Source organism: Brienomyrus brachyistius, chromosome 11 (genome assembly GCF_023856365.1).
Source record: "Brienomyrus brachyistius isolate T26 chromosome 11, BBRACH_0.4, whole genome shotgun sequence".
NCBI lineage: Eukaryota > Metazoa > Chordata > Actinopteri > Osteoglossiformes > Mormyridae > Brienomyrus > Brienomyrus brachyistius.
The window spans coordinates 2,279,735-2,301,821 of NC_064543.1; the positions used below are offsets into that span (position 1 = coordinate 2,279,735).

Below are 22,087 nucleotides of genomic sequence, written 5' to 3' on the forward strand. Positions count from 1 at the left end.
ATTTTCAATCTCATTATCAATTTGCCAGTTCATTCAGTAAAACTTACATACATTGACACCAGTGTTTCGGTTTCATATATCACTGTTAAAAACCAGCCCTTACTGGGTAATCGGTAAATTTTTATAAATAAATACAGAATAAAGGGTAGACTAGGGTCAAGTCATCTGGCTATTTATTTAGTATGGAATATATCCCACCTGATCCAAGCTGCAGTCACTTCCTCAAAATAATGTCACAGTGCTAGACTTTGATTAAAACAGGAACAAATGTGTGTTTCCCTACTTCCCTTTTAGTTCACAATACCTATATGTTTTTAGAAATCGTCAACACATTATAATGAACGTCCCACAATGAAACATCTGAAGTTAGAAGCACTATTAATTTACTTATCATGAATTAAAACTATTATTCGTATATAATCCATCCATCCATTATCCACTACTTATCCAACAATACGATGTATAATATGTGTCTGGAGTCGCTACATGTACGTATACAGATATGTGTGTTGTCATTTTGTTAAATAATGTTTGTAATGACTGTTAGAACATTTAAGCCAAAGTAAAATTAAACTGTAAAAAAAAAAACGCAGTTTAGTCTGAAATTTCTTTTATATCTTTGGTTATGATTAAAGGACTGAATACTTTTACATTCCAACTAATAGAAAAGAAGAGAAAAAAAACTACTGAAAAAAAACTGACACAGGATCACCCTGTGATTGGCTGCTGTCTATTGGTCCTTGATGACTCAATTCTGATAGACAAATCACCAACAATCAGGAACTTTACTGTAAAAAGAACTAATAGTGTAAGAGGATCGTCTCCCACAGATATTGTATTAATAATTAAGGGGCCTCACCTGAAAAAAATTGGCAGTACAGTAATTGCCCCTGTTCAGCGGTGCAGACTGCAACTCCCTAGAAAGTGGTGAAAAAAGATTTTGAGGTTCGTTTCTTGGTTATGCAATGGCCTCAGCAAAGTTTTAAAAGACCAAAGAAGAGTGCGGAGTATCAGGCCGAAAAGTCTTCATGCTGCATGCATACAGAATGGAGGGGTACCTCATTCCACCTGTGAGTATTTCTGCTTTACTGCGCCTTTGCCTCCATGGCCTTCCATAAGTGCTGCTTTTCATCATTCCAGTGACATTCCCAGTGACTTTATAGGATACTATTTCTAATTATTACAAGACAGTCACTGGCAGTGTTAGCAGCCTGTCTTTAGGGAAATACTGAGAAATGTTTATAAGCATGTATATATTTTTTATCTTATTTTATTTTGCTCTGGGATTGTTATGTTTTTGTTTAATCATACCTAAGTAACCAGTCGGAGGAAAACATAGATTATATGTGAAACTACACTTGATGGCAAATTTCTTAAATGTACCTGTCTAATATAAGTACTGGTAAACGGTCTTTGTGTGTGTAATGTAGGGTCATAATCCCACGAATGATTTTTGTCTGATTTTCTGAAAGCCACCCGAAGAAATCATGCATTATGATGCTGATATATTTCGACAGCCTGTAGAATATTACCCGTACTTCAACAGCGATGGGGAGAGCCCTGCCGGTGAGTAACAGAGGATATATATTACCCTATGTCATTCGTTATTAAATTATATGTCATTATATATTTTCCAGTTTGTTTATATTATTGTGATGGTTTTATGCAAATATTTAGCTACGGAGTTTTTTCCCCCCTCTCTTCATTTCTGAACAAAAAAAAAAACTGAGGCTTATAAACCATTACAACCCAACTGTATCCAGTCTAAAAATATTAGTATTTATGTTTAGAAATATTTTTTTATGTTCCAGGACTGGCAGATCAAGATAAGCACATATGCAGTAGATTATGGATTGTTTAAGCAGCCAAGTGAAAAACAACAGCAAGTGGTTTAATGAAAAAAAAAGTCAAGTGAACTGTACCGATATAATCACTCTGTATAAAGCATAAAGAAAGGAAACAGATGCTATTATACCAACCCTGTCGATGACAGTTGGGTCTGACTGCTCTTCAGTCCCCAGGGATAAAACCGAATAGATACTTTTATCGTTTAATGCCTCTCCCTTTTAAAAATAGTATATAATGTGTGTATATATATGTATATAAAACACATGCTATTTTCTTTTAGTAAAATCTTAATTATAAAGAGACTGTTTTTAAATTTTGCTATAGAAGTCATGAGTAACAGCTTCCATGAGTGAAATAAAATGCAAGCCACTTATTTTCCACAGTACAGCAAAGTGGTGCAGTGTAGCGTTTTTTTCTCCGTGGTCAGCCTTTAGCTTAAGTATCAGACATAACCTTTGTTCTTCCTTTACCCTGGTGTTTAGTTTTATATATATATATATATATATATATATATATATATATATATATATATATATATATATATATATATATATATATATATATATATATATATATATATATATATATATATATATATATATATATATATATATATATATATATATATATATATATATATATATATATATATATATATATATATATATATATATATATATATATATATGGGGCGGCATGGTGGTGCAGTGGTTAGCACTGTTGCCTCACACCTCTGGGACCCAGGTTCGAGTCTCCGCCTGGATCACATGTGTGTGGAGTTTGCATGTTCTCCCCATGTCATCGTGGGGTTTCCTCCGGGTACTCCGGTTTCCCCCCACAGTCCAAAAACATGCTGAGGCTAATTGGAGTCGCTAAATTGCCCATAGGTGTGCCTGTGTGAGTGAATGGTGTGTGAGTGTGCCCTGCGATGGGCTGGCCCCCCATCCTGGGTTGTTCCCAGCCTCGTGCCCATTGCTTCCGGGATAGGCTCCGGACCCCCCGCGACCCGATAGGATAAGCGGTTTGGAAAATGGATGGATGGATATATATATATATATGTATGATTATTGTAACAGTTTTCAAATAGCTTTACCTTTTTATGGATGCAGTTGTTATTAACGTGGTTGTTTCCAGACTTAAAAATCCCCAGAAGATTTAAAAAAAAAAAAAAAAAAAACAGTATTTGTTAGAAGTTGCCAAAACCCAAAAGTTAATGCTGCTATTGTGCTGTTATTTCTCTTTGTTTTGTACTTCTTCGTTGTAATTTGGTTATCAGCTGATTAACTCAACAAAGACTAAGAGAACTGAAAAATCTGAATAGATTTAATGTGATGAAGTAAAACAATGTCAATAAGTGTACAGCAGGCATCATAATCTGCATGAATTCTACAGGGAAATTACAGACGCTATACTGCTGGCCTCCTTTGTTGATGTGGTGTGGTGGTCAGTGCAACAGTAATGGTGCAAACAGCTTTATTTTCACATCAGTAAAAACAGCACAGGAAATACTGATGTGAACACAGTTTCTTAACTCTGTGGTCGAAAAGAGCAAATGATTGAACAGAGCTGAACAGGCACAGCTACAGAAATTATGCTTGTGGACCAAATATAATGGCGGGATAAACCTCACATTGACCTTTATTTATTTGTTGCTTTTAACAGGCAATATTTGACCAATCAACCACACAGACAGTGGGACTCGCAAAATTAGTCCAAAATTTTTCAATTTTGTACTAAAATAAGACTTTAAAAATCTAGCCTGTTCCTCCTCTCTCATCCTTCTAGATCATACATGGGACTACCACCCCCATCATGTTTACTCTAACGAGTGTGAGAACATTCAAGAGAACCAGCTGGCAGAGTTGCAGAGTGTTCCCCCCCAGCACATCTCTGGCCTGCATCGGGCCGGGGAACCTGAGTCTATCTATGCCCTGGATCCCACACTTGGGTCTCATCACCTGGCTATCGCACCGCCGGTCAGTCCATTTCCTGTTTACCTGACTGTTGCCTTCTGATTGGTTTGTTCTTAAAAGTATTAGGAATGAGCCAGCCTTTGTGTGACAATATTCTCATCATAGCACAGTGGTGACAAAGTTGACAAGATGTTACAGTGAGTGCAGTGGTCTAACGTTGCTTTGTAGCTCACAGCTTGTATAACATTAGATAGACACCCTTTGTTATGTACCAGTTAGCAATGCGTAAGTCGTAAGATCTTCAGGCACTATGCCACCTGCTGGTCCTGGGACAGCAATTATTAGCTGAATTTGCCTGTCTAAGAAACTGTGAGTGAAATGAATGCACGGCAGCGTTTCTGCACAGGGCGAGCCGCCACCATCGCTCTCTGCAGTTTCCCTCTCTCATCATGACAGTGGATTCTTTTGATGACTGTTAGAATATTTTCACTCCAACATTTCCTGTATGCAAGCTCAATGAGAAGCCACTGTTTATAAAAGAAGAGGCAAGCAAAAACACAGGCAGTCCAGTAGGCCTCCTTACCAGTCTCAATATTTTGAGAATTACAAGCAGCCCATTTAAACTTACTTGGAAAACTTACTCGCATGTAAAAAAAAATTTTCTTCTCCTTTGCCTGATCTTGGCCTTGACTCATCTTTTTTTCGGGGGCAGTAAGTGGCTCAGTGGGCTAAGTCTCTTTGAGCCTGGCCTCGGGGCCCTTGATGAAGGCCCTTAACTGCCTGCAGCTCCAGGGGCCCCGCACATTGGCTGAACCTACGCTGTGACCCCACAAGCCATGGGCAGGCGAAGATAAGCACTCCAATGTACCTGTGCAAATGGCAAATAAAGGATTTATCATTTTCTCACTAATGCTCTAAAAATTTGCAGAGAAACACCACAACAAGGATGACAGCATTTCTGACAGAGAAAGAGGCGGCGAGTGTGCGATTCGTAATGAAATGCAACAAGCAGAGCAGGCAGGAGAGGATGGTCACAGATAACAGACAGTTGCAGGCTGCTTTTCGCTTTGTCTATTGCCCAACGATGCTCTTTCCTGCTTGAGGACCAACAGTGTTGTGATGGTTTTCTCGGTTCAGAATAGTGTCGACTCATTAACCGCTAGTCTGTGGATTTACCTTGTTTACCCAATTCAACTGCTCGTTATTGGGACATACGGTCCTGTGTGATGTGGAGAGGCGGGATGTTTGCTTCAGGTGGTGATAGGAAAGACAATGAGAAGCAGGCAGAAGAATTACCCGTAAAAACCTTGATCGCTGCTGGGCACGTGCGCCAGTCCGAGTTACTGAGGGCCGCCGTTTGTCTATTGTCTTTTGGGGAGTTTGATCAAAAAAGCAAAAACATGCTCTGTATAATGTAATGTCTGGGAAAATGTCAAAGCGAGAGTATTTAAACACTTTATTTTCAAAAGAAGGTATCACTTTATTTTAAGATTTAATAATAATAGACAAGCAGGTGAAAATGTTAATGATTTTTTAAAACATATACTGTTAGCCAAAATGTTTTGTAACATGTCTTCTCGCCAGGGCAGACATGTATAACAACAGATGTACTTCCTCTTTCAGATTTAAGTTTGCCTGTGGTGTCTCGAGTCACCGCTATCTTCCAGAGCTGTCTCCTTTTGAAACCTCTCCCTCTGCATTAGAACTGTGTACGACTGGTTGCTGAATTAGAAATTATGTTTCATGGTTAATCTGTGGCAGCACATGCCTTGGGAACTATGCTTTAGAAAGGTGCAAAGAAGGTAGAACTGGAGAAGAAAATAATGTGCCCTTTATCGCCGATCCCTGTGTTGACCCCGGTCACTATTTCCTCCTCAGATGCAGTACTACTCCCGCAACGCCTACTTTCCACATCCCTCCCCAGCCCAGCGCAGCACAGACGAAGAGGACCCAGGTGGCCGAAGCCCCCCCTTCGAGGTGTCGGATGGAGAAGGGGACATCGGGGATCGCATGCCGTGTCCCCCTGGGGGGGAGGCAGGTGAGTGGCGTTGGTGGACCAGTTTTTTTACCCGCCTTAGTTCGGCTACGTATCCCAAATTCACACAATCCCAAACATGACCTGCAGCAAAATGTGACATATAAAAATGAGCAAGGAGAAAGCCCCCCCCCCCCAACATGAATGAAGGCCTCACCTTTTAATGTCAGAGTGAAAATGTAAGACAAAAAAAGGTACTATTTCAAAATGGTAGACAGGAAGTCACAGAATAAAGATTGTTACAGTAATAAAGAATATGTTCTATGTGACCATGTTTGTATGGTATATAGTGCTGGTCTTGCTTTACTAAATATCCTTTTTAAGTCCCAGATGAAAACTAGCATAAAGTAAGCAGCTAGTGATTGGGAATGTTTCTGACAACTATTATGCATCAGGCTTTGAGAAAGTTGCACGCACACCATTTATTCACTTTCAGTTTCCCAGCAGTTACGCTAGTCCTGGGCGTTCTCTGCAAGTATAAGCAAGTTATGGGACCAAAACCTCAGAAACCAACTCTGAGCCCATTTTAAAAGAATGAAACTGCTTGTCTGCTGATTTTCCGTGCGGCTTAAGTCACTGTCAGCCATTATGGATTGTGAGTAGGCAGTGACCAGGGCCGAATGTGCATAGCTATGATGCAGCTGAACTGTAAAACTGCCCTAATCAATGTGCTCCCTGCTGCTAATGAAATCACGCAAATACAACGTTATAAAAACGTTATTTTAGCCACCCAGCTTCTTGCCCAAAGTGGGTATATTGGGCTCTGTTGAGATTTAGGGGGGCACTCGAGAGGTGTGGCTGACAAGGGCATCTGTCTCTCACAGGCAACAAGAAGAAGATTCGCCTGTACCAGTTCCTGCTGGATCTGCTCCGCAATGGAGACATGAAGGAGAGTATCTGGTGGGTAGACAAGGATAAAGGCACTTTTCAGTTCTCTTCCAAGCACAAGGAGGTGCTGGCCAATCGCTGGGGTATTCAGAAGGGGAACCGCAAGAAGATGACGTACCAAAAGATGGCCCGAGCTCTTCGGAACTACGGCAAGACGGGAGAGGTCAAGAAGATCAAGAAGAAGCTTACATACCAGTTCAGTGGAGAGGTTCTGGGGAAAGTGGCTATAGAAAAAAAAATATTCCCACACTTATAGGGCAAGGACAGAGATTTACTGTTTTACTCTTCATGTGAGGTATGACTTTTATATACACAGATTGAAAAGACACCTAAAAACTTACTTTAGGTTCCAATACGGTCTTCATGGGGTTTTTCAAATGTCATTTCTGTGCAGGAATACAAAGCAAATAAGTACTAATATGTTTTATTTTACTTTATTTACTACAATTCATATGAATTATGTGTGTCAAATAGATGTTGCAGCTTTGTTTTCGGTACTGATTTTGCATTAAGTAATAGTTTTCATGATATCGGTATGCGATGTATGCAGTGTAAATAGTTTAGACCTTATTGTGAAAATACGAAAGGGGAAGTGAATATGCATGACACAATCACACACAGCAGTCAGTGGAAATCAGCAGCTTCCCACAGCCTCAGTTCATTTCCCATATATACCATACAAAATGGCACTGAATCCCAGATGCTTTGGGCCTCGGGGCCATGCGATGAACCTGTGTTCCTTTTAAATGCTCATCAGTTATGTCTACCTTATGAGACAGACTGAAGCCAAAATGGACTGTTTTTTATTTAAAAAAATGTGTATATAGTATGGTCATTGAAAAACTTTAAATTGTGAGATACAGACAGATTTCTCAGTAAGTGCGTAGCAAGGATAATATACATGAAATCAGCCGACTAAAGCTGATAAATACAGGTGGCATGTAAGGTACATGTATAAGGATACAAATAACTTCAGATCATTTGAGTAGCATAGCTTTTTATTTTGAATTGAATCACGGTGTATTCTGTCTTTTAAATAAATTATTTATTATATAAAAATCACTTTGATTATGCTGATGATGTTAGAGGTTTTAATGGTAATAAAGTCATATGCAATTTTCATATCTAAAATTTTTCTAAACAAAATAATATTTTGTTATACATCAAGTAACTATTATATTAATAATTATTATTTTTATAATTTACATATATATGGTACCAGTACCAAAAGTTTGGACACACCTACCTATAGAAGGGTTAATTGGTACTATTCTGTACATTTTACAATAACTATATAGACATCAATACTGTAAAATAACATATGGAATTATGCACTAACCACAAAAATATTAAACAAAAAAATAATTCTTGGGTGGGGCAGCTCTGTGAGTTAGGACTCAGAAGGTTGTCGGTTCAAATCCCGTGGTCAGCAGTGTGATTCCATCATTGGACACTTGAGCAAGGCCCTTGACCCTAATTGCTCCAGGGACTGACTGACCCGGCTGTCTCCTATATGCCAGTTTCATGAGGTGACCTCCTGGGATGCTTTTTCAGCTGAGCACTCATTGACCGCTGTTGACTTCACTCTCTGGTCAAACTCCTCCAAAACCGTTTCTGCTGTGTTTAGGTCAGATGGCTGGGTCATGTGACACAACACTATCACTCTCCTTTGCAGGTGGCTTGGCGTGTCCAAGCCATTGGCTAGTACGATATAACACAAATTACAATACAAAACTTCTATATTAAGCAAGCTCAATTATGAACTTAACTGCATTAAATTTTAAAAGGAAATTGTTTTGCAGTACACGTGCTTACATAGGGCACACAGTAACCGACTACCACAAGAGGGCCTCAGTTGTATTCCAACTACACAAAGAATAGTTAGAACATAACTTATTAAATGCAAAGTTTTCTCCCAAATTTAGCTTGCCTTGTGGTGAAAGGTCTGTAGCGAGTCATCAAAAATAAATGGCAAAGCTGAGTGTGGTTTTAGCCAAGCATGTCACAAGACATCTGGGTGTCGAGAGTGACAACAACAAGTTGCACCACAGTGTCACTCATGTCACTCCCGAGTTTTATTTGTTACAAAGCCACAGGTGGGTGGGTTATATGTTGAGATGTTGCAAATTGTCACTTTAACAATTTTCCATTGTTCTAATACAAGGGGAACATCTACAGGACAATAGGTTCATTTAATCCTACATTTAAGTATTTAACAGCATATATTCTGTATGTTTAAATTTAAATGTAATATAGCTGTTTCTATAGTTATATGGTTATGCTTTAATAATTTGTGACCAATAAAATCTGCAATGTGGCATGGTGGTGCAGTGGTTAGCACTGTTGCCTCACAGCTCTGGGAGTTGGGTTTGAGTCTCCGCCTGGGTTAAATGTGTGTGGAATTTGCATGTTCCCCCCATGTCGTTGTGGGGTTTCCTCTGGGTACTCCGGTTTCCCCCCACAGTCCAAAAACATGCTGAGGCTAATTGGAATTACTAAATTGCCCATAGTTGTGCATGACTGGGCTGTGAGTGTGCCCTGCGATCGGCTGGCCCCCCATCCTAGGTTGTTCCCTGCCTCGTGCCCATTGCTTTTGTGATAGGCTCCGGACCCCCAGTGGGATAAGCGGGTTGAAAAATGGATGGATGGATAATCTGTAATGAAAAATAACGATAATATTTCTTTAGATAAGCACAGAAAACATTCACTAAGGTTTTTTGCATAAGTAGAAGAAGCCAGTGACTAACAGAAAGTGACACAATGGGAACAGAGCTGAGCATGTGACCAGGACCCTGCCACCTAAAACCTCAGACGAGCTTCAGAAACATCATGTGACTAAACAGGACAGAGCAGGCAGTGACTTTCAGGCTGTACTAACTAAATAAACACTAAGGACGGTGAAGCAGGTCAGACACTAAAGAAAGAACGAGTCATACTTACAGCTCATAGACGGCACTCTGACACTGGACAGTTCTTGGTGCCTGGATCTGACTTTTCACAGTAGTTCCTGCCCTTCCAGCCCATTGCTAGCATTACTGCTTGTCATACCATTGACCATCCCATCAATGTCGGCGATATATGTAGAACCAAACGAGCAACAAGAGTAAATAAACGCTTTCTGAACTTGTATAAGTTTATACCTCTTTTTGGCTGCAACCAGGGCCTCTGCCAAGTCCCAACAGTGAGTCTGTATGATCAAGAGAAACGTAAATTTTCAAAAAGCACAGACTGACAACACTTGGGAAGTGATTTTTCATGCCGCTTGCCTAGATAGTGGGAACCCCTTTCAATGAGACCACAGAAGGGTTCCTGGTGGAAGCGTTTGGCTTAGGGCTGAACGCTCGCTGATGCATATTCAACCAGCTCCTGGAAAAGCTCCTGTCGTCTTTACCTATATTTTGACAGGCAGAGAGGAATGAATTGGGATGGTTGAGTAGCTCAGTCACTTTCTAAATTTGTCACCTGCATCCTGTCGTGCTGTCATGTGCGAACGGTCCTCTGGAGGGTGGGGATGAGTTCAACGCTGGTTGTGCGCTGCAGGGTAGAAGCATGGCTGTAAATTCATTGCCCGGCTAGTAAGTAGAGGGAGGGGGTGGGTTTGGGGCGGGGGTTATTGCAGCCTCAATCTGGGACAAGGCTTGGGGATGTATTAAAGGCACGGTGCTGGGTATGACAAGGGATTCTTAGGGAGCCTCGATCAAGATGCCAGAGCCGAAAGCTGAAAATGCAGGTGGGAATTTGTGTTGTGTTGGGTCTAAGACAGCCAGCCATATTGGAGAGCATGCTGGACTTCTGCCTTCCTCAGTTTAACAGCATGTCTAAACCGGGCATGGAAATGTGACAGTATGCAAGGTGTTTTCTTATCAGCTTTTGCTGATGCATGTGTGGAAGGAGATTAACAAAGTCTTTGCACTTTCTCAGTGAATAAAACGTGATGACGTGTTTAATTACACGGCCAGAAGTAGAAATAGGATCTAAAACAGACATGGATGGTCATACCTCACACTTTCTGAACTACACTTCACTGAAGATCTTCTCCAATTCTCTGACTTCAGAGCAAAGTAGTATGTAAGTTTTTTTGAACAGGGTTTGATTTCAGACATAACTGTTAAGTCCAGTGTGAATGGCATGCTGCAAAACTAAAGACATTAGTATAGTGTAATAAACAAGAATTAGCTACTGAAATCTGGGGGGTATTTATGAAAGCTGAGCAGGTTGCATAATGAACTGGTGGTTGTGACTGTCCCCGGAAATGTGAGTGCACGTGCCTCATAAAATGCGCGTATGCAAAATCACATGTGCATGAGTCACATATATTAACATTATCCCTGCATGCATGTCAGCTTTGCCTAGAGAATGTCACCAGCCTTATGTTGCAAGATGCTTTGCATCCTAAAAAGTTCGCCTGGCCGTTTCAAGTGTAGGTATGGCACTCCGGACATGTACTTTTCAGGGAGTGTTTTGTTATTTTAGCTAAAGAAGACTGTCCCAGAAAAAAAAAGAACACACTCGACATGTAATGCAACTTTAGTTAGACCACCCTAGAATGATCACTAAACCCCGCGGTGGATAATGGACATTATAGAAATGCAAAAACCAGGTCTGTCCTTCGCTTGAAAGTGCAGTCCTGGTTTTAAAGGCTTTTTTATTTGTTTATTCTGAGTCAGCATAAAATAATAATCTTATTATTCATGCCATATATTATCAGAACTGTTAAATCTGAGTCAAGTGATTTGGGGCGTAACTGATATGAATGATACTATTCAAATATTTTAATTATATCTTAATAGATAAACATTTTTTATATATATATTACTGACTATTGGTGCTTATTCCCTGGAATTAGGGACAGGACAGTCATAGTTCTATGTTTTTAGTCATATATATATATATATATATATATATATATATATATATATATATATATATATATATATATATATATATATATATTTTATAACTATGACTTTTAAATTATTATTAAAGTGAATCTCTGACTGGAGTTTAATGCAGCAGGCTTTGAGCACAGCAGGACACGAGAGTAGGACACAGGTTGTTTGAATCCCCATATAAGATGCCTGCTGGGTTAAATAAGAACTTGAAGAACCTGAAGTGACAAGTGACCCTGTTTAGAACATGCCACCGCGCCTCTGTACCGCTCTAATTCACTGTCAGGTTGCCACCTCTATGCCAACCTATCACATCCACATATCACAGTTTAGCCTTCATTACAACATGAAACTGTCCTAATTCCCTGGAACAGCCCTTCGTTTATATATAGCCTATTGTAAAATTAAACGGGAACTGTGGTGCATCTAGAACTAATTATAAAATGTACAACACAGCATGTACATCTCTCAAAAGATATATAACATTATGTTTAGAACAGATTATAGACACCTAGAGTAGTGCTTCCCAATCTGGCCCCCAGGGGCCCCGGAGAGCCCACGTTTCAGCCCCCTCCCAGCTCCCGATATGGACTGTCTGGAGGTCCCCAAGCACCGCGTGGAGAAAAACTGACCTAGACGAAGCTGCAGTAGGTGCTGGTGGAAGCTCTACCCGGAAATATCATTCTTTCAATTCCTACTGTATAACTGAAATAGAGGCCAGCTAATCCCCCACCATTACCTGACCATACTAAATGTGCACACAGCAGGTGTTTATTGGTGGCTTTGAACATGTGCTATACTTAGACATAAAAAGACACATAGTGTCAACTTGCATCCATGGTATCGACACTAAGTCATATACAAAAAACAAGGAGAGGACAATGTGAAAAATACATATACTGTATAAGAACAAACTCTCGCACATGTAGGTATATTTATCCGCGAATGGATTTGTTCGTTCGGTTTGTCTCGTTTACGGACCTCCTTTGCAGGGACCTCTGAGGATAAAGCAAGCTGCGCAGCCGCAGCACCATCAGCAGATTCTACCCCAGCAGACACAGCAGGAGACGCCCAGCATGACGGCACAGATGCTGATGGTCAGGTTCCTCTTAGCCGACACTCAATGGCTGCAGTTATATGTCTGTCTGTTTTAGCTGGTCACTGGATATTTACAGAAACACTGTCCAGGTTAAACGCTTCGATTATTGAGAGCACCAGGCTTTTTCTTATTGGCGCCTGAAACAAGTTTTCAGAAGTGATGCACAATGCCGTAAGCATGTACTGTAGTGTGATTTAAGGTGGAATTTCAGATTTATGTTCAACACCAGTAGCCACCTTGAGGCTGCTTATGGTACTACAGCATACAATTCAGTGCGACCAACACACACATCCATCCATCCATACATCCATCTATTTTGTGAAACCACTTGTCCTATTCAGGGTTGTGGGGGTCTGGAGCCTATCCCGGAGGCTACGGGCGCAAGGCTGGGAACAACCCAGGATGGGACGCCAACCCATCACACTCACACACACACACACACACACATGTACACCTACGGACAATTCAGCAACTTCAATTAACCTCAGCATGTTTTTGGACTGTGGGGAGAAACCAGATAAAAATATATAATTTATATTGAAACATGATTCACCACATAATTCAAAGTGGTTTAAGAATCGGCAAAGTATCTATAAATGCATGCGTTGCATCACTACATGCTCAGAGCATTCAGGTGACTTCATGCATCCTTTACAGGTTTGCCAGAAAGTCAGCATCCGGACACAAGGCAGGACCTGACTGGACTTTTCTTAGAGAAGCCCGTGAGTGGAGAGGTCACCGTCGGTGAGTGAGGAGCTCCTCACCCAGAGGACACACATTCTTCAGCCTTCAGATCTACTGAATCTGATCCAAAAACATCATGTGTCTGAATGATAATGACTATCAAAACTCGGAATGATTATAGCTTAATTTAGTTTAAGTAATACATTAGTATTCCATAAATTTAGAAAATAACAAACCGTATTTTTTGTGATCTGGAATTGCAACATGCTAAATGATACTACAGCTGATAATGTCTGCATCAATGGTTAAAAAAACTCATGGCAACAGTTTCATGATAGTTTTTTTATGTAAAGTCCTCATTAACAGTGAAGTAAAGTGGCTGAGTATACTATGCTTTGGAAGGCCTACAGTGCTGCAGTTTTGATAGCCATAGAGAGTTGATGGAAAATGTACCAATACACAGATAGTTAGACCTTCCATAGCGTGGTCTGTGATGCTCTTCTAACTTACTAGTCCAAACCTGCTTAAGTCCATCCATCCATCCATATTCCAAACCGCTTATCCTACTGGGTTGCGGGTGGTCCGGAGCCTATCCCCGAAGCAATGGGCATGAGACAGGGAACAACCCAGGATGGGGGGCCAGCCCATCGCAGGGCACACTCACACACCATCCACTCACACATGTACACCTATGGGCAATTCAGTAACCCTGCTTAAGTCGTTTCCCCGTAAATCCAATGGCATTAAGTTTAGAACATCAAAACCTCTACAGAATATATATTTTTTTCACATCATATGATGGGCAGGAGAGAACATCACCTTCATATCCAAGGTGAGCACTGTCAACCTGCTGAAAAAGCCCACTGTCCGCTGGTTCAAGGGAAAGTGGATGGACCTGGCCAGCAAGGCTGGGAAGCACCTGCAGCTGAAGGAGACGTACGATCGTAACACCAAGGTCTGTGCCAGGCTACAATCGGGGCTGCATGCAAACTCGGGGTCAAAGCATTTGAGCGAGTATAATTCAACGCAATGTTAAAACATTAAACCTATAATCCTTAAGCATATCACTCAGTTTCAGAGGAAGAGTAAGTTGTGCATTGCAGATATTCACCTTCGAAATGCAAATCATTGGAGCCAAGCCCAACTATGCTGGAGCGTATCGATGTGAAGTGTCCTCCAGGGACAAGTTTGACAGCTGCAATTTTGATCTTGTTGTGCACGGTGAGCATCTTCTTAAATGGCCATGATATGGTGGCCAAAAATATTCAAGTCTGTGTGGAATTCGGCGTTACAATTAATCATGCACAATTAATACTTAGCATCAGCTTTCGATGACAAACCCTCTGCGACAAGAGCAGAAACACATTTTAGTTTACATTGTGGCATTAATGTCACATAAAACGCAGTAGAATTTATTTTAAACTAATGGTTTTCAACACGAATCCACAGAGGCAAGAGCAACTGAAGAGTTTGACATCCGCGCAGCCTTTAGACGCACGTAAGTTCTGCTCTAGATCCGCTTGACACGTACTGGCCTACCTAGGCAGGACAGACAAGAACGAGGAGGTCTAGGATGTCGAAATAGGTACAGATCTCTTCTGGCAAGAAGAGATCTGGGCGCCACTATTACTAACATTCTGGAAATGCTAATTCACCAGGAGCACAGCTTCAGGACAGAAGAAGAGTGGAACTGCGGGAAGGTAGTAAAGGGTTTGCAGCAACAGCGGGGTCATATTCAGAATGAGGAGCCTCAGTAAACTCATTCAGAATGATAACTCAGCAGAGCTTCGAGTATTCTCCCATCTGATGCACCTTCGGCAGGGTGAAAATGGCCCCCGCCTTCAAAGGTTTTGAGAACACAACTGCCACAATGGAGCTGGATAGAAAAACTAGATGTTTTGCAAATGGGCACAACTGCCAGAACTTCAATTCAGCTGAAAGTGAGTGACTGCGAGCAGATTACAAAGTATCATGCTACTAAGCTATAGCAGTAGCATTGAGCGTTATTGGTTAGTATGACGTTTTGCTACACTTTTCAAGGACAACTGCAGAAAACAAATGATTGTAGATGGACGTTACCGTCTGAAGGACACCTAGCCTCCACACTGGATGTTGTGTTTGATCAAAGCCAAGGAGCCTGTTGTGCAAAATATACATCAGCTGGAGGGATGGAGTTTGGTTCCTGGGCAGCAGTGAATTGTCCTACCTGCCCTGGCATGCAAGCTTGGCGTGAAATAGACCTGTCTGCCATGATGAGAGTGATTTCCCATGAGCTGTCACAAGACATTGTCCACAAGCTTCCAAAAGGACAGCAGGCACTTGCATTAGTCACAGCAGACATGGCAGAGTTTGGTTTAGGACTAAAGGAAGCTTCCATGCATTACTTTTACAAAGTGCTCTGTCTTGTGAAGGCCCATGAAATTTGAGATCGTTGGTATACTATAAGCTTTAATCTTTCATATATGATTTCTGGAGATCTGAAATGTACATTATGTGTGGGAATGTACATCGAGGTGTGTGTGTATGACAACATTTGGAGTGTGTCACTTGTCACATTTTAAACTTTACTATGCGTTTACTGGGGATTGAAGCCAGTGTTCAAGCTGACAGTTGCTTTATAATCTTGTCAGAGTATTAATACATTTTTGGACATTTACTACAAGTGTGAATGACAGACATTTGGACAGTAGGATGCGAGATGGAGTATTGGATGATAGGATCTTTTCCATGTTGCTTGAGACAGACTGCTGCAAAGTAATACCATGACCTTGAATGATCTTTTGGACAGTGGGATCCTCAATATCCCATGTGAGATGGTCTGTTGAACACTATGATCCTAACTGCCCTGTGTGAGATTATATGTGGGACAGGGGGATCGTCAGTGTCCCATGTGAGACGGTCTGTTGGACACTATGATCCTGACTGTCGTGTGTGAGATTATATGTGGGACAGGGGGATCGTCAGTGTCCCATGTGAGACGGTCTGTTGGACACTATGATCCTAACTGCCCTGTGTGAGATTATATGTGGGACAGGGGGATCGTCAGTGTCCCATGTGAGACGGTCTGTTGGACACTATGATCCTAACTGCCCTGTGTGAGATTATATGTGGGACAGGGGGATCGTCAGTGTCCCATGTGAGACGGTCTGTTGGACACTATGATCCTAACTGCCCTGTGTGAGATTATATGTGGGACAGGGGGATCGTCAGTGTCCCATGTGAGACGATCTGTTGGACACTATGATCCTGACTGTCCTGTGTGAGATTATACATGGGACAGTATAATCTTGATTATCCTGTGTGAGAATCATGATGTGAACTTGAACAGGGGACAGTTAACCTTTACTTTCAATCCACTCCTTGCTCTCTGTGCTTTGCTGCTCTTTTCTGGGGGCGGGGGGAGGGGCTGACATCATGTTGGCTTTGTTGTCTCCCTGCAGTAGCATTGATGGAGGTGAAGAAGCTGGAGAGCTGGACTTCAGCGCTTTGCTAAAGAAGAGGTGAGGTCACCACGTGCAAACACGACCAAAGACTGAACTGATCTTCCAACCACTTACCTAGTCCAGGGTTGTGGGTGTGGCCATCAACAGCCATTAGATATTCCGATGAGTATGGAGAGGGCTGTAAACAAAGCAAATGTGAGCTGGCATGAGATGGACTACCAGGTGCTGAACTTCATTTAGATACATCCTCACTTGGGATCCAACCCCATGAGTGTTTACTACTAACAGCAAGCTGCTTCTTATTTTTAGATGAAATCATTTGCTGATTAGGGCTCTATCAAGGAGAGCAGAGCTTGGCGAGAATAATATGGAAGGATTTTCACATTCTGAAGGGGAAGATTTGTTTAAGATGTTTCTGTTTTCACAAAGTTTCCCTGTTGATTTGCTGAAAATTCGAAAACCAACAAGTCCAGACATGACTTTAATATCTGCCAGCAGAGACACTGGATGACACTAAACAACAAGGGCTTTCTTGGGTTTACCTCTTATGCAGTATTTCAGTAGAAAAAAACTGAACCACAGAGTGTGAGTTTTTAGAGAGGGAAGATGCCTGTAGCAGTTTAAACCCTGCAGTAAAATGCAAATAAATCCAGCTAATGTGCTTCTGTGTTTTATCTGATACTGGATCCCCTGAATGTTGGACCTCGCCTGGCAGGGAGTAAGTTTCTATTGAGTGGACCCACGCAGATTAAAATGCATGGAGAGACTTGGTTCTGTTTCACCCCTTAACTGGCAAACCTGCTCAGAACAGCCTACAGTCGCATATAGCTTGCAGTGATATCAGCCTGCAGCCGCATGTAACCTGTAGTGACACCAGTTTGCAGCCGCATGTAACCTGTAGTGACACCAGTCTGCAGCCGCATGTAACCTGTAGTGGCATCAGCCTGCAGTCGCATGTAGCTTGCAGTGATATCAGCCTGCAGCTGCATGTAACCTGTAGAGACACCAGTCTGCAGTCACATGTAGCTTGCAGTGATATCAGCCTGCAGCCGCATGTAACCTGTAGTGACACCAGTCTGCAGCCGCATGAAAACTTCTGTGGCATCAGCCTGCAGTCGCATGTAGCTTGCAGTGATATCAGTCTGCAGCCGCATGTAACCTGTAGTGACACCAGCCTGCAGTCGCATGTAGCTTGCAGTGATATCAGTCTGCAGCCGCATGTAACCTGTAGTGGCATCAGCCCGTAGTCACAGCCCTCAGCTGATCTCACTGTATTTCTCTCTGAGAAAAGCATGTCTATATTTATAGCGAGTGTATCTGGTGTGGCAGCTACTTCACTGATTTCTCCTGCTCCAGCAAGCTTGAGCTGCAATCAATAACAGAATGAATCCTTTTTCCACTACTTGTGCTTTTTCCTTTCGGTTGTTTTGTACGATTTATCATTTGAAGTGACGATTTAGCCTGAAAATGCGTTAGATAAGGTGCTGCTTCTGCTTTCCATTCCGATGGAGGATTTTCAGAACACGAATTGACTTTTGCGCACTTGTCCTGCTCTGGGCATTAATCATCGTAAGAGCAGCAGCTTTTGAACAGCATCAGGGTGATACACACCCTTCCGTCTGTCAGTGTGTGAAATAATGTCAAAGAGGCAGCTGTTAATCCTTGTTGTTCTGATTGTTTTTCGGTTACTGTGCCGTATTTCTGAAGTGCATTTCACACATACCATTTTGTAAATATCAACTTTTACAGAACTACTACTCTGGCTCTGGCAGGGCTAGAGTGCTGTGTGATCATGTGAGACAGGGGCTGTGTCCGAATTCAGGGGCTGCAGTCTAGAAACGCGTCCTACTTTTGCCAAGTTGCAAAGGATCCAACTGATGGATGGATCCGATTTACCCTTCGCAGCCCAACATATCCAAACATTCATTGCGCAGAGGTAAAGTGGATGCGTCCCACATAGGTGACTGGAGCGACACTTTGTGAGTCAAGGATAAGAGTGGGAGCAGTTGGTGAGGAGCAGACCATCCCATTTGATGCTTTCTGCTCCTTCTTCGAAGAACACAGCCTACTTAGGCTATGCCTTCCTGGGCCGCGTCCTTCAAATGATGCAGCCCCTGAAATCGGACGCAGCCAGGATGATTATGGGTGTGTGACAGAGGTTGATGGAGTAGTGCCCCAGGCTCTGTGATCAGCTGAGAGAGGCAGACTAAGGCTGAATGAGGTCATCCAGCCAGTCATCTATGCCTTCCCAGTGTTGTCCAAGTCAGCACGGAACCTGATGTAGACGTGTGGGAAATCCTCCAGAAGGCCAAGCCCAATGAGTATGAGAAGATTGCCTTCCAGCATGGCATCACGGACCTGCGTGGCATGCTGAAGAGGCTGAAGAAGATGAAGAAGGAGGAGAAGAAGAGTGCTGGTGGGTGACGAGCCGACCTGTCAAATCACACTCATCTCAGTGAAAGATTCAGAAAGTCAAAATCCATAAAACCAATTCAACACTCTACCAAAGCAAGAAATGCATGTTTGAAGACTATGAAGATATGTAAATAAAGAAATGAAAACACACACAGGCAGTTATGAAACCAAAAAATGGTGCTTGTTCATATTTCTCATAAATGCCCTAATATTTCCAAGGTTTTACATTGACTTGAGCACCTATTAAGACAGAGACAATTTTCACTGCCGCGATACCTACTGAAACAGAACATTAGCACGACGTGAATGATCCGAAGAAAAAGCCGTTTTATCAAGTACAGCAAGGTTTATTTTTTTCATACAATCCCAGCATTCCTGAAGAAGCTGGACCCAGCCTATCAGGTCCAGAAAGGTCAAAAAATGAAATTCTGCGTAGAAGTGGCCAATCCTGACGCAGAGGTGAAATGGCTGAAGAATGGACAGGAAATCCATCCTACTGGCAGGTATACCTGATCAACTGGGTACTTAAGCGGGTCCTGGTGATTTGAACCGCGAATTTTGTTTTTATATATATATAGTATGTTTTACGGGTTTGATTTGGATAAAACGGCATATGCCATAGAACGTGCTGAGATTTATTATAGTTATCCGCCATCTTTCATTCTTTTCTCTCTACTGCCCCCCCCCCCCCCCCCCAATGAACGTCACTGGGATCCTCTGAACATGATGGCTGTCATTTGTAGCAAGTAAGGTGTTCATCAATAGCGACTTTATTGTTACAGTACTAAGCTCCGGGTTATCATGCTACAATACTGCTTCTGTACTCCATCAGGTACATTTTTGAGAGCGTTGGCAACAAGCGATACCTCACCATCAACAACTGCTCGTTATCTGATGATGCTGCTTACACTTGTGTGATCGGAGATGAAAAGTGCTTCTCTGAACTCTTCGTCCAAGGTAATCATCTGGAAAAAAAAATAAAATCTCTGTCCATCAATGCCTCCTTTCTCATGTCAGAGGAAACTGGGCACCTGTATATTATTTCCTGTGTATGATTAAAAGGTATACAGTGAACTTTGAGTGCTAAATAGAAAAGGTTTAGGCTGATTCCACACAGGTCTTATGCTGGATGAGACAAATCATTAACTTACCACAAGTGTCCGCAATGTTTGCTAAATCCTACTAAATCCCACTTACTCCCATTCAGAAATGTGCAGCTGTAAAGTCCTAGGATTTACTGTAATTCAAAAACACTCGCCGCGTAATTGAATGCTGCAGCCTACGCGGGCCTGTGCTCCACCGCGACTCGCGCCAAGGACAGGAGAATGCGGGGCGGCGGAGTTATGCAGCCCTGTGACTGAGACCCACTGCTTGGTTTCAGAGCCCCCCGTGCTCATACTGCGCAGTCTCGAGGACCAGATGGCCATGACAGGGCAGCGTGTGGAGTTTGAGTGTGAGGTGTCCGACGAGGGTGCCCAAGTCAAATGGTAAGACGCCAACCAGTGCCAGCCTCAGTCAGGCAACCTTCACTGCTCTTAACACCATTCCCAGTAAACACATGTAATCTCCCCATGGACATAAACTCTTCATATAAAATAGGCAAAATAAAATCATCATCAAATAAGGAAAAATTGACTACGCTTTATCTATATTCTGTGTATTTAAATGGAATATCCGCAATTTAATTTATTTTTGTTAACTAAATTTAGTTAAATATATATATTTTTTTATTTAAAACTTTCGGATTCCTTCAGGATATCTGGATAAGGATACATGTCATTGATATGTATTTTAAGCAGCATTCCATTAAAAAACATGACTATTTTATTAGCTGAATTACAGAATGGCTCCTACTTCATAATCACAGTTACGTAAAAGTGGCTCTAGGGTTTGTGCTCATGGCCCAAACCAGGACCAAAATCAGCCCAACCGTGTGGAAAAAAAAACGCTGAACTACATGGGGATTAGGTCCTTTCTGGTTGCATTCCTACTGTATGCTGCGCATTCCTTAAGTGTCCTGTAGGTGGGGTTTGCACCTTGTTGCACAGGAACACCTGCATGACTCACTAGGAGAAGCCGTTACTGGCTCACGCAAGTATAACCGCTGCTTTTGTCCGTCAGGCCGATATTTTTGGCTTGCCAAAAAACATGTCAGAGGAGAAGGTTAAACACTAGATGACCGCTGGACATCCCCCTTTCACCTTAATGGTGGACACTTTGCAATTTATAATAGGCTTGATATAATAAATTGTTCAATGACTTATCTACTGCTATTGGAAACATGCTCTGTATAAAAACTTTGTCATATAAAAATGTAATATAATACCACAAATTCTTATATTTTGTAATTTTTATTAGAAGTGAATCAATCTCAGTTTTTCTTAAATTAGTAAATACATATGAGAAAATTATATGCCAAAAAAAAGCTTTGCTAATTAGGCTACTAGAAACATAGATAACGTGCCGTTCCACCTGGTTTGTACATCATGTTTTAAGTGTTTTTGAGACCTTATGAATCCAAGAGAGGATATGCAAGTGGCGAATGCTTTAAATGGCCCATAATTTTTCTCCCACTAGCAACAGTGTCACTTACACTTCGTCGCGATATCAGCCGCTCCTGTATCACGAGCTGTAGCGAGCGTGCAGAACAGCCCAAGCCAGCGACTCCCAAATCACACTCATGATTTTGACTCTAACGCTCATGGAAGAAATCTTAAGGCAAATTCATATTATTCCACTATAAACCCTAAATGACCTGCATCCAAAGCATTGGGGTAGTTTGCAAACCCTACAGACCCTAAGATAATTAAACCGGATACATAAATGTAAATATGTGTGCAGACTCGTCTTGAAAATCTTACGCCAACCAGCTG

The 22,087-nt window shown here is 41.8% G+C and overlaps 2 protein-coding genes across 3 annotated transcripts in view; both read left to right on the forward strand.

The window, feature by feature from the left end:
* The first annotated feature begins 770 nt into the window (after positions 1-770).
* spi1b (Spi-1 proto-oncogene b) lies at positions 771-7,806 on the forward strand. 2 transcript variants are annotated; one of them, XM_049030276.1, is made up of 5 exons: positions 771-1,070; positions 1,518-1,566; positions 3,634-3,824; positions 5,640-5,799; positions 6,621-7,806. In XM_049030276.1, exons 1-5 carry the CDS (start codon positions 1,029-1,031, stop codon positions 6,938-6,940), a joined length of 762 nt encoding a protein of 253 aa, XP_048886233.1. In that variant the 5' UTR covers positions 771-1,028; the 3' UTR covers positions 6,941-7,806. The 2 variants fall into 2 exon arrangements, with proteins under 2 accessions (XP_048886233.1, XP_048886232.1); XM_049030275.1 differs by having other exon boundaries at positions 772-1,070; positions 1,473-1,566.
* A 2,497-nt stretch (positions 7,807-10,303) lies between these two features.
* The window catches only part of mybpc3 (myosin binding protein C3), a 30,046-nt gene continuing 18,262 nt past the window's right edge, over positions 10,304-22,087 (forward strand). Inside the window, exons 1-12 of the mRNA XM_049030279.1 lie at positions 10,304-10,414; positions 12,566-12,670; positions 13,330-13,416; positions 14,163-14,311; positions 14,460-14,577; positions 14,806-14,854; positions 16,797-16,856; positions 19,052-19,215; positions 19,585-19,717; positions 19,958-19,960; positions 20,047-20,171; positions 20,596-20,701. Of these exons, the coding sequence (XP_048886236.1) occupies positions 10,387-10,414; positions 12,566-12,670; positions 13,330-13,416; positions 14,163-14,311; positions 14,460-14,577; positions 14,806-14,854; positions 16,797-16,856; positions 19,052-19,215; positions 19,585-19,717; positions 19,958-19,960; positions 20,047-20,171; positions 20,596-20,701 (1,127 nt within the window). The 5' untranslated portion in view covers positions 10,304-10,386. The remainder of the gene's footprint in view (positions 10,415-12,565; positions 12,671-13,329; positions 13,417-14,162; positions 14,312-14,459; positions 14,578-14,805; positions 14,855-16,796; positions 16,857-19,051; positions 19,216-19,584; positions 19,718-19,957; positions 19,961-20,046; positions 20,172-20,595; positions 20,702-22,087) is intronic.